General features: G+C 26.0%; 1 protein-coding gene across 1 annotated transcript; it reads left to right on the top strand.

Annotated features, from left to right (window-relative positions):
• The first annotated feature begins 3,522 nt into the window (after positions 1-3,522).
• On the top strand, positions 3,523-13,514 carry LOC120093039 (protein STRICTOSIDINE SYNTHASE-LIKE 10-like). The gene is made up of 4 exons (XM_090308061.1): positions 3,523-3,979; positions 6,173-6,436; positions 11,267-11,456; positions 12,847-13,514. The coding sequence occupies exons 1-4, from the start codon at positions 3,732-3,734 to the stop codon at positions 13,204-13,206; spliced, it is 1,062 nt and encodes a 353-aa protein (XP_090164187.1). The 5' UTR covers positions 3,523-3,731; the 3' UTR covers positions 13,207-13,514.
• The last annotated feature ends 278 nt before the right edge of the window (positions 13,515-13,792 follow it).

Genomic DNA, 13,792 nt, shown 5'->3' with positions numbered 1-13,792 from the left:
TAGTACACTATGTTAAAGTATTTGAAATTAGGATGATTTAAAATCAAATCAATATACTCATTTTATTTTACTTGAGCCAACTATCACTTTAATGAATTTTTTTTTTTTTCAAATTATCTAATATTTTGTCAAACTCCTAAATTTAACCTACCATGTATATATATATATTCAGATATATATATATTCCACTTGATGATGTTGAATGGGAATAAAAATGAATGAAACAGTTGGGGGAGAGAGTAGGTATGTGAAAAGACCAATAATTTCAAATGGGTTCTTAAATGACCTATTTCCAATTTTCACACAATACAGAAATTAATCTCTATTTAATTATTCAAGTATTTAATTTTGAAAATAAATCATTTAAAAATTTTTTAGTTTTCGACGATTATTTAAAATAATTTTTTAGATACTTTTAAAATGTACTTTAAATAAATTCTATTAAAAAAGTTTAAATAAGAATAGCTTTTTTTTAAAACATTTTTTTCCTAGTAAATCTAAAATCAGTAGAATTATTAAATTAAATTCTATTTATGATATATTACCATTCAAATTTAGCCTTTTTAGGGTAATTGACTTCCCCTCTTCAAAAAAAATATATATATATATATATATATATATAAAAGGAATCTACTTCCTAAAACTTAGCAATGACGATTGACACGCATTCACTCCTTAAAAGTCGGAGAGGAGATTTGATCAACCATTCTTGTAATTGTTGTACTTAGAAAAGTATAAAAGAAGTAGGTGAAAGGTTGCTTTCAACAGCGTACAATAATAATAATTACTATTAATAAAGAAAGAAAAAGATTAGAAAAAAACATTAATTTATATTTCTAAACTTTGCGATTATATCAATTTAAACTCTCAGTCAATAATTATATTAATTTAAATCCTAAATTTTTATAAATGTATTAATTTAAATTTAAAAAAAAAATCTACTTATCAAAATTCAACAATGGTGATTGACACGCGTTCACTCCCTACCAATCGAAGCTTTAATCATCTATTCTTGTAGTTATTATACTTAAAAAATAAAAATAATAATTTACTTTTATATCTGAATCGTTTCGATGTTCTCTTACTTTGATGAAACCCATATGAAATCTGTTATAATTAGAAATTTCTCTAAATCATAAGCATATAACTCTGCATAAAAATGTATTTATTTATAAAGGTGGCAGGCGAGAAGTAGCAATAACAATAACGGCCAATAACTTTTGGTCCTTATTTGTCCATTCAATATTCACACACGCGTATATTTTTTTAAAAAAATACTTTTTATTCGTATATTTTGGGTTTGATTTTAATTTATTTTAAGTTTGGTTTTAATTAAATTTACAATTTTATCTTTGAGATTTGAGTTTTATTTCAATATAATCTCTAAATTTCAAGATTTTACATTTTGAACTTCAAATTTTCATTAAATACTCACTTTTAGTTATTGACGTCAATATCTTTTAATTTCTTTAAAATAAATGTGAAGTAAAATTTTAAATTTAATTTAAGATATGATGAAAAATAGTGAGACTTCATTAATTATAATTATATTAATTATTTTAAATTTATTGACATGCATTAACACTAAAGATGGAGAATGAATATTTCGTGAAAAATCGAGGTTAAAAATGAAAATCTTGAAATCTAAGGACCAAATTGAAACAAAACTCAAATGTCAAAGAGTAAAATTGTAACATTTTGAAATCTAAAAACTAAATTGAAACCAAACTCAAAACTCGAGGACAAATATATAATATTTTAAAACCTAAAGACCAAATAGAAACTAGATCCAATGACATAAAAACTAAAAATAATATTTTTTCTATTATTTTAAAATATGATAGAATCTACTAATATTAATGTGGACTTATAAATATTTATAAAAATAAAATCTTAATGTGAATAAAGGAGTATGATATTGTCATAGTACTAGAAATTTTCTAGCCCACCTTATTGCCGTATTAAAATGATTATTATTTTAATTAACATTATTGTTATTTTTTTAATTTGAATGCATGAGTTGAGAGTTTCGTAATTTTTGACTAATTTGGTTTATAGTTATAGCTAGAACAACGTGGTTGATAATTTTATCTATTAAGTTATATATAGAAGACACTTCTGAACTGATTTGTTAGTCAAAATTTTTTTTTACTAACCATCCTTAAATTTTTGGTAACTACAAGAGAGAAATGAAAAAAGACAGGGACGGATTTAATATAGATCTAGAGAGACTCGAGTCTTCCCTCAACTTTATGCTCTTTATATACATATATATACACGAAACTAGCATAATATCAAAACCATTAATTAACCTAGTGATAAATCTACCAAATTTTTGGCGATGTCTGGATCCACCACGGAAAAAAGAAGAGCAAGAGAGATTTTTTTTCCCTAATTTTTTCTTAAAAATAATGAGTAGTTTGTTAAATTTTCTAATAAATATTAATATTATTTTTTTTTTAGGTACAATAATGATGGGGATGAAAGATCGAACCTTCATCTTTAAAAACGGGAGAACATTACAAATATTGCCGAACTTAGCACAATAATACATCTTCAAGAGAGGGAGAGCACAACAAATACAATTGAATTATTGACTTTTGGAATGGAGTAATTAAACCATACTCGTAATTACATTTTAAACATGCATGCATCTAGCGATTATTAGAAGATAATTATCTGTCATTGTCTATCATTGTCTACTGATAGACATCTATTAGTGTCTATCACTATTTAACACTAATAAACAGTGATATTTTGCTATATTTGTAAATAAGTTAGTTCATTTTTTTGTATTTGAAAATAGTCCTAAAATCTTCTTAAATCTAATCTAACTACAATTAGTGTAAGAAAATTATCTCCTTACACAAAACCAAAAATTAAAAAGTCGAGACAGAAGTGCATCATTCTCATTATAATCATTTGAACAAAGACAAATTTAACATTTGAACCGAAAAATGGTCGAATAGACATTTAAAACATCAATTTTTGCAACTTGACAACTTGTTAAAATTCGTAATAAATATGTTCCCCAACTTAATAAAAGTTTTCAAGTGCTAGTATACTACGGTATCAAAAATGAACTCCACAACTCATATTAATAGTGTATATAGTACGACTAGACTTTACCCGTTAGATGGACTGTAACTATATATTTTTCAATCAAATGAGTAACTAAACAAATTTATGAAATAATTTTTTTCATGCGGAACCACGTGATTTATCCATTAAAGTTAACTAAATAAATATATAGTTAATTGAGTTATGCTCGCTTTGGTAGAAGCCTAACATTTGATTTTAAATCGTCTCAGTTAGAAACATTTGAAACTTGAATGTGCTAACTATAGTTAAATTTCTTTTACGTATTCTCTAGCTTGAGAGTGAAGAAAAGGATGAGTGATAAAAATGCATGCTTTAAGAAATTATTCTTGATATAGAGAGTTACGTATGATTATAATATTTTTCACATATAAAAATTCTTGTATTTCAAGTTTTATTCAAACGTCTCTATTATTTATTATTATTATTTTCGGGGACAAGACAACTTTTTATTGAAAAGTTGTCTGTGGTGCATAAATAGGTTAGGCAGAAGTTAATTATTTGTCAAATTATTATGGGGGCAATAGGAAGGGTAAAATACAGAATATATATATAGAGAGAGATATATGAGAGGAAAGTGGGTGAGAGAGGGTATGAGAGGCATTTAGCAGTACAAGTTCAGTGGAGGAATAATGAATAAGTGTGTGGGAGTTTGTATTTGTTCATTGTTGGTGGTGGTTCTGTGTGCGGCGGCGGTGGTGGTGGTGGTGGAAGGTGCGGTTGAAGCAGTGGAGCTTCCCGGCGGCGTTTTTGGGCCTGAGAGCATCGCCTTTGACTGCCGTGGAGAAGGTCCCTACGCCAGTGTCTCCGACGGCAGAATCCTCAAGTGGAAAGGTCCCAATTTGGGTTGGACTCAGTTTGCTCTTACCTCACCCAACAGGTATATGCACCACTTTTTTTTTTTTTTTTTTTTTTCTCTTTTCTTTAGATAAAAATAAATATATATAATAATAACTAAAAATAGTAGTTTTCAAAAGTTGTTTTTGTTTTTTTTTGGATGTGGTTAAAAATTTGATGAAATTGGCTTAATTTTAAAAATTAAAAATATAAAACGAAATGATTATCAAACGGATCTAAAAAGAGAAATGAGAAATATGAAAAAGAAGAAAAATATTAAATACTAGATAACTTGTGTATGTGTATGAAACTTTTGTAAACTATTTTCAAAAAGAAAAAAATTTGGGTAAGCTACACTTATCTATTGTGCAATCCAGTACCCAACCAACATCTATCATTTGATAATTTTTATTTAAAAAATTGATTAATTTTTTTTCCAACTATGTAGTATGAAAAAAGAATTGGGGTGAATCGAGATTTACTTTATATCGTTGAAAAACTTAATAAACATACAAATTAGAGTTGTTTTTAAATATAGAAAAATGAACTAAAATATTTATAAAATATAACAAAATTTTAGAACTATTGATGATAGATGCTAATAGACTTTTATCAGTGTTTATCATTGATAATTTTAAAATTTTACTATATCTTATAAATATTTTCAACAATTTTACTATTTAAAATAATTTCGGACATTAACGTAAATTTAATATATATAATAGACATTTTATCTAGTTTATAAATGGTAAAATATTTTTTTATTAATTTAAATATAATTTTATTATTTTTATTTTTATAACTTTCCAGCCATTTTCATCGATATCAATATTTTGTTGGCATTTTCATAGCCATTTCCATAAAATTGATATTATGATGTTTTTAATTTTTCGTCTAACATCGACATTTTTTACTTTTAACACTAGAAAAAGAAAAAAAGAAAAATATATATATATATATATATATAAATTATTTTTAGCATTTTCCTTATTTACCCCGCAATAATGGTTGATATCTCAGATCATAGCAGAGGCCAGAAGTTTCTGGTAAAGCTTTTCCATTACAACTTTTCTGACTTCTTATAAATACAATCACCTTCCAATTTAAATAATTACAGCACAAAACATATCTTTATTTCTTTTTATTAAATTAAATTTTCTATCAGTTTTTCGACAAAGTTTCATTCATTGGTTTCTACGACTTGGTTAAAGTTTGACATGTCAATTACTAGCTAATTTATCTTTTAATTAACTATTTACAAAATCCAATCCTATTTACTTTTATTCTTTACTCGATTCTTTTTTTTACAATATTTGGAATCAAAGAATCAAAATTTTAATTATGAAATTGATAGTACGAATATTATTTCACAATTGAGATATGTTTGATCCTCTGTACTCGATCTTAAACTCTAATACATAATTAAAATAATTAAAAAAAATAGAAAACTATCTTGTTCATAGATCAAGTTAATTTGAAATTGTCTTTCATTTCAAAACATAACTTGTATCCATGCGCTTCATATTTGCTTGGAGTTTGCTCCCAGAAATATAGCCATCTTGCAAATTCTAAGTAACTAATGATTAAGGATCGAACTAATATTAGGTAAGTAATGTTAAATCATTGATTGACCCGTAAACACTTCTCCCCATCTGTAGGGTTGAAAGTTTCTGAAGGCCCAAAAAAAAGAAAAAAAGAGATGACCTCTTAAAATCAATAATGATGAGAGGAATGAACCGCTATCTTATAAGATTTTGAGATCCCTTGATTTTTTTTTTTTCAATTAGTAATCCTCAACATGGTGGCCTCATTGCGTTCACCATTCTTGTACATAATCTCAATCTTTGTGGAGGTTGTTGATTTGGGCTTAATGGGTTCTGATACCATATCAGATAACACGAGCTTCCGTCTCAAAATCAATTGACAAATGAGAGGAGTACCTCATCTATATCTTATTAAGATCGTAAGACCCCTTAATTTTTTCAATATGAGATTCTCAACAGATATAATATTAAAAGAATTATCGTTTGATACCATATTAAATCACTAATTAACCTAAAAACTTAAGTCTATAGCGGAAAGAAAATTAAATATTAGAACAAAAACAGTTACATGACAGGATTCAATCAAATCATAAAAGACCAAATTAAATTGAAACATGAATATGAATACGATGTTAGAAGGATGAATGGGAATTCGTCGAGAATGATAGTGTTTTTTGTGTTGGAATTTTCAGGGAGGGGAAAGAATGCGATGGGCAGCCCCAGACAGAGGCAGCATGTGGAAGGCCACTAGGCCTAAAATTTCACCCTTCAACTTGCGAGCTTTACATAGCAGATGCTTATTTTGGCCTTCTGGCTGTAGGACCTCAGGGCGGGTTGGCTCGGCAGCTGGCCTCGTCGGCCCAAGGCGTCCCACTCCGCTTCACTAATGCTCTCGATATCGACCCCCAGAATGGCGTCGTCTATTTCACTGATAGTAGCATCTTGTTTCAAAGAAGGTATTCTAATCTAATCTAATCTCTTAATTTTTTTTTTTTTTTAATTTTTAATGTTTAATTTCTTATTTTAAAAAAAAATCTTATACTCCTAAATCTCCGAAGTCTTACTTAAAATTTCAAACAAATTATTAATTTAATTAAAATCTTGAGCTTTTTCATTAGTGAATCGAATTAAATTTTCTGTAACGATTGAGTAACGTATTAGGGAGAAAAAAAGTTAAAATTATATAGATACTATAGTGACTTGCAATTAATATGAGAGCTATTTCTTCTTCTTTGTCTTCCTTTATTTTTCTCTATCTATTTAAGAAAAAAATTAGGGTCTTTGGACATTCTAGTTTTTTAGGGTTTTGAGATGAAAATATGTTTATTTAAGTCATTTTTAGTTGATTTTTGAATCATATGAAAAGAATAACAAACCTTTTAAAAAGGTTTAAATTGAGTAATTTGAAAAAGTTTAGTTTAAATTGATACTTAGTTGATCTAACTTCAAAAAAGCTTCTTTCATTTTTTTTTTAAATATACCAATATACTTTCAAAGTTTAGAGGTATGCATAAATTAATTTTTTTAAAAAAAAATTCATTAGTTATTCATCATTTAAGTAGAATCTACATAAGGTTAGATCCAAAGTCTTCCATTTAACGACGTATAAAATTATACTTTTAATCACGAGATTTAGTTTAAGTTACATTTGAGATTCTCGATTTTCAAGTTAATAATTTTGTCCCTTAGATTTGCATTTTATAGCATTTCGGTCAAATATTTTCGTTAATTACTAATATAAAATTAATGTGACATTTATTTTATTACACACACATATATATATATATATAATTTTGTAATTATTAAAATTTTAAGATAACTATTCAATTTTTTTTTCTCACTCTTCTTATTTCTTCTCTCCCTTCGTTCTGTTAGCATAAATACCCGATCTATATTGAATAGATATATAACCTTAGGATCATTTATGCTAAATTGTCAATAATAACATACTAGATTCCATTTTAAAATTGACAACAATTATAAGGTGACTATTGTCTTTCTCAACCATAACTTTGAATGCCCTAAGTAAGATCTTTCTCTAGATGGGATTCAAAAAAGACTGAGTGCTTATTGTTTTGGTATATTGGGAACCATAGCTCTAAGGTCTTCTTATATACTAGTTCAATTAGGGGTTTCTATTAAACCTTAATTAACTAAGAATGAGTTTCTATTTAGTAAGTCCGTACTCAATTAAGAATCTAGGGCCTTAATTAATTAGATCACATATTATAGCCCAATCTAACAAAATAATCCAATGTGATAAATTATTAATCTACATACATAGTCCATACTTTAATTAAACATACAATTATTTTTTTTGTTATAATTCATATTGATCTATAAATGTAGAAATATTTTGTTTTAGTCATACTACTTCAAGTTATTATGCCTATGAGACGTGTCAACTTAAATTATTTATGAACGTTTGAGGTATGGACTTAATTATTATAATCTTAGGTTATTATAGTTGAGTTATAATAATTTGTGTTTGGGGTATAAATTATTTTAGTTTGAGTTATAATAGTATGTGTTTGAGTGTAAACTATTTTAATTTGAGGAGAAAATAGTCACACCGTAGCAAAAACTTAAAAAAAATGATGAATGTAAAAGAGTAAAAACTGTAGCAAATAGGGGTTTTGAAAATAGTATTGACTGTAGCTAATTGGGAATTTGAAATAGTAGAATAACGCTAGGAAGTTTATGCCCGATTTGGTAACTATTGGATTTTTTATTTTTAGTTTTTGAAAATTAAACTTATAAACACTCATTTCATCTCTAGATTTTTGTTATATATATTTTACTCATGTTTTCAAAAATCAAGCCAAGATTTGAAATTAAAAAAAAAAAAAAAAAAAAAGTAGTTTTTAAAAACGTGCTAAAAAAAATTGGACAAAAAATTCAATTCTTGTACTTAAAGAAAGAAACAAATTATGGTAAAAAAAATAAGAAAAATAAGTTTAATTTTTAAAAAACTAAAAACGAAGTCATTATCAAATAAGAATCAAAAATTGTTTTTTTCCCTCATTCCTTTTTTTTTTTTTCGGTTTTTTTTTCCAGTTTTTTTTACATAGATAGAATTTGTGTCATTAAAAAAAAAAAGGAAAAAAAGAACCCCAAAGTAGAAATTAAATTTTCCACAACTTCAAATTTCAATGAAGAAAAGCAAATTTACATGCACAAATTTCATATATATATGTTTTTTCTCTATACCATATATGAGATTATATGAAAAATGATATTTTAATATTCCAAATAAGTAGCCCTTATTTCTTTTTTTCTCTCTTGAAAACACTATTGAATAGTATTGCAATAATTATGATCTATAGCGTTTTTTTTTTTTCAAAGTTGTAACTTTTTTTAATTAAATAAAATAGTATATTAATAAATGAAGTTAGACATTTTCCCAAACCAAAAAAATCTCCACAAAATGTGGATGGATTAACACACAGAAAAATAGGGTGGGGCTGTTGGCCCAATTTATTTATGAAGAATATTTTGGTGTCGTGTCTATTTTGTCAATTAAAAATTGAACTGGCAAATTTTTCTTTTTACTCTTTTTAAAAAAGGTAAGTCCTTATATTTTTTTACTATATAATGAATGAGGGACTAGATTGTAACCTGTGCCTAATTATTGTCCCTCATTTATTATATAGAAAAAGATTTAATAATTTCACTTTTTTTCACATGTCAAAATATTATAATAGAGATAGATAAGTTTTAAGTACAAATCCTTGATAACACATTGTATATACAATAGAGCTATAGTTATTTTGACATTATCTATATGTTGAACAAAAATTACTGAAAGGGTGTGTATGTACATTACTTTTTAAATAAATATCTATTTCATCTTTTTGAACAAAAATTTAAAATTATTCTATGTTTACAATTTTGACCAATAAGCATATATTACAATTTGTGTTGTTTATAAAGTACCAAAAAAAGGGTTAAGTCTTGATATTAGAAGTTCAAAGTTAACTTGCTATTTACATCAATACTTTAATGTGTCACAACTTACAAGAAACAACAATAAAGAACAACGTAGTAAAATTCATTTTCATTTTTTGCCATTAAATTTTAATCCATTTTTAAATTTGTACCTTGATAGTTTAAATGTTTCAATTCTATTTGAGATGTAACAAAATTTCGATTGGATTATCACTCATTGAAATTTTAATAAAAGTAATGTGACATAAAAAAAAAAAACCCATTTCTATGAGATATCATCTTTAAATGCTAAATATCACTATACCCTACCTCAATTATAAAATTTAATGACCTTGTCTAACTTTTTTAGGGAAAAACATCCAATCTAACCCTACACAAAGCACATTGAATTGAATAAGTAGGTTTTGATATTTAATGTGCTAAAAAACCAAAAAAAGAAAAAAGAAAAAAGAAAAAAGATTGGGTATTTAGTATTAAAAAAATCCAACTTAGAAAAAATAATGTGTAGATATTACACAAAATTATTTTATTTATTTAATTATACAATATTATGGAATAGGAAGGCTGATAAAACTTTGGATTCTTAAGAGATAAAATTAAAACAATTAAAAAAGTTTAAAAGTGAAACTAAAGGTACAAGAGCTAGCAATTAAATTATTTAACTAAAAAGGAAAAAGTCAAGATATTGAAAAGAAAATAAAAATAACGTTTAAAAGAAAAAGCTTATCAATTATTCTTTACCAATAATGGCCAGGAAAGAACACAATTTTAAAGTGGGGATTTATTAATAACATTGTATTCTAAAATAATTATTTGTAGCGGTGCTTTTAAAAAAAATCAATGGCGAAAAGAAGTAAAATAATATTTGATAAATTTCAGTTTAAATTTTTTTAAAAAAAGTAGGTTAGAGTATTTGGTAAATAAATACAAAAATATCTTATTTTAGATATAATAACTAAAGTTGACTTATAATCAACTTTTTCTAAAAAAATTTTGTAATTTAAAATTTTAAATAATTGTTTAGTAGGATAAATTTGGTTTATTATAGATTAATTTTTAAAAACCAAGGAAAATGGTTTTATTTAAAAAAAATGAATATGATATATTTTTTTAAAAAAAAATTGATGCATTTGAATCATAAAAAATATATAAAATAGATTTGATTTGGTGAGAAATAGATAAATATATAAAATAAAGGATAAAATTGAAAATTAAATATTACTTAAAAATTCTACCTGATTTTAGGAGAATCTAAAAGTTAGAATGATATTGTTTTTAAAGTCAATGTGAAACTAACTTGTTTTTAAAAGTAAACATTTAATTTTATAAATGACTTTTTGACACAGTTAACACAATATCAAATGTAGTCTTCTTTATGATCCATAGTTTTCAGATTTGCATTTTAATTTCTATTTTTCATTAAATATCCACTTTCAATTTTTAGTGTTAATACATATTAATTATTTGAAAGAATTAAAAAGAAAATATAACTAATTAAATTTCATTATTTTTCATCACAATTAAAATTAATTTAAAAATTTTACTTCATAATTATCTTAAATTAATTAATAGATATTAAGATTAATATTTAACGTGAATATTTAGTGAAAAATCGTGTTAAAAAATTTAAATATTAAAATCTTTGAGATTAAATCGAAACAAAGCTATTTTACATGATAAATTAACGCTAAATACTTAAAAGTGAGTATTTAATAAAAACGGAGATGAATAAATAATGTGGTAAAATTAAATTGTAATATTGTTAATGAGACTATTTTGAGTATTGAAATGATAATAAATATTGTTAATTATTATTACTGTAATTTGTTGGGGGAAAGGGTTTGGTTGTTGTCGATAATGAACGGAGACAAGACAGGGAGGCTACTGAAATACGATCCACGCACCAAAAACGTCACCGTTTTGCTCAATGGCCTCGCTTTCCCAAACGGCGTCGCTTTGAGCGCCGATTCCTCATTCCTTCTAATGGCCGAAACCGGCACTCTCCAAATCTTAAAGTACTGGTTAAAGGTAATCAATATAATTACTTATCTCACTAATTTCTTTTTCCCTTTTGCTTTAAAATTAGTTTTACGGCTAAATTTGATAACTAGCTTTAAGTTTAGAAAAATATTGTAATTTTTAGGTTAAATAATCACATGTTTCGTCCTTTCTAAGAGTCGTTGAACTTTATAAAGTATTTAATAGATTTTTTTAATATTTAATTGTGTGTCTAATAGATCTTTAAAATTTAAAAGTCTATTAAATATTTATAAAAGTTTACAAACTAGGTAAACAAAAAATTTAAAATTTATAAATCTATTAGATTATACTTTTTCAAGGTCCAGAGACTATAAAGTTTAAAATTTTTAGTTTTAGAATGTTGAATTAGTGATGGACAAATGGATGAATGTAGTGAAAATTGGATAAAGAGTAAAAATTGTTAAAATCTAATCAGTATACAGTTCCATGTGATAAAATTGAAAGCTTGTGATAAAATGAGGGAAGATTGATACAAATTCATGTTTTTTTCCTTCTTTTTAAACTTAATTGAATTTAATAGGTGATCATATAGTATACAATGTATCCCTCATTTACATCTAATCCCATCTATCCATTTTTCTTACATAATAAAAAAGTAATAAAAAAATAACTTTTTTAAATTAAAAAAAATTATTGCATGGCGAATTTTTATTGGACCACTATTTGGGATGGTGATGCGGAAGCCAAGTTTTTTTTTCTTATAAGATTAAGGTTTTGTTTGAAATTCCTATAACTTTTAAAATAATTGTTGGTAGTTGTGTTTCTATAAAAATCAGCTGTGGATAGAAGTAAATGTTTGCTAAACTTTAATTTTAAATTAGAAAAAACTAGTTAATATGTTTGGTAATTTAATACTAAATTAGTGTAATTTAGTTAAATAATTATTTGAAAATATATGTGATTTGGATTGCAACTATTTTGATTAATTAAATAAATTTTACGAAATATTTTTTTTTTAGAAAAAATAATTGTTATAAGAATTTGGACCAATTAAAATTTAGAATAAATGTGAGAAAATAAATTAATAAAATGAAAATTTGAGATGGATATAAGGAAAGATACTAAATTTTAAAATTTAAAAACTTCATTAAATAATTTTTGAATGTTAGAACAATTTTAAGAGTGATTCTGAATAATAAATAAGTTGATATCTCAATCATCCTAAACGATTAAGATTATTTTAAAATAACTTTTTAAGATTTCAAATGCAATCCCAACGGACTTAAAATTTAGTTCAAAGTCAAACAAGTAATATCAAAATTAAGTGGGAGGATAAATCAGGTTATAGAAATTCGAAAACAGAACCTCAGGTTTTTATCATTATTACAGTTAAATCAAATGGTATACTTAAATATTTATTCATATTCTTAAACAAAAGGGTCCCAAAACTCAGTCGGTGGAGATATTCGCGCAACTCGAGCGGTTTCCAGACAACATAAAGAGGACCGATAATGGTGAGTTCTGGATCGCCATGAACACCGGAAGAGGGAAGCTCGAAACTCAGACATGGAAGGGGCTCGACCAGGGAGCGACATTGCAGCACGGCGAGCTGAAGATCCCGTGGATTCATGCCGATCCGGTGGCGGTGAAGTTGGATGAGAGGGGAGAAGTGAAGGGGATGGTTGATGGGGGGGAGGGTCAAGCACTGGAGTCAGTGAGTGAAGTTGAAGAAAGTAAAGGGAGGCTGTGGATTGGTTCTGCTGTTAAACCATATGTTGGTTTGATCATCAATGGATAGATTGATCATAGGGTACATGTGGACATTGAAAAGAAAAAGGATTGGATTAACTTTTGTGTTAAAATATTTTATCAAATTCTTGCAAAAAAAGATGTGTTTTTTTCTAGATTGTAACAAAACCCAACTGTTAAAAGAGGGGGTTTATAGTTCAAAATGATTTCATATACCATATCTTCCATTTACTTTTTATGTATTGTAGTCTCTTTCATCACTAAGGTGACGAAGAGAGATCTCACAATCTGTGTAAGTTACATGAGATACTCATTTAATTGTCAATTAATTGAAAGATAGAATTCATATTTATCCAATGATATCAATGTTTGTGAACCTCAAATGGATATCCAATCTAAAATTGAGATTTGGATCAATGTTAATCTCGCAATTTTTGCACCATCAAGAGATTGTACGTTGAACAAAAGTCCAATAAAAAAATATATAAAAAAAAAAGCATACTTATATTAAAAAAAAAATCTACTTTTCCTTTCTTTATCCAAAGACACCACAAAAGAGACTGCCTAGCACATTTGCAAAGAACTTTCCCTTTATTGGGCACATTTGCAAAGGTGGTTTTAGAAATGTCCAAATA

Source organism: Benincasa hispida, chromosome 12, assembly GCF_027475165.1.
Source record: "Benincasa hispida cultivar pf3 chromosome 12, pf3_genome.v1.1, whole genome shotgun sequence".
NCBI lineage: Eukaryota > Viridiplantae > Streptophyta > Magnoliopsida > Cucurbitales > Cucurbitaceae > Benincasa > Benincasa hispida.
The sequence above is the reverse complement of the archived record's forward strand: the minus strand, read 5'-3'. Positions and strand labels throughout refer to the sequence as shown.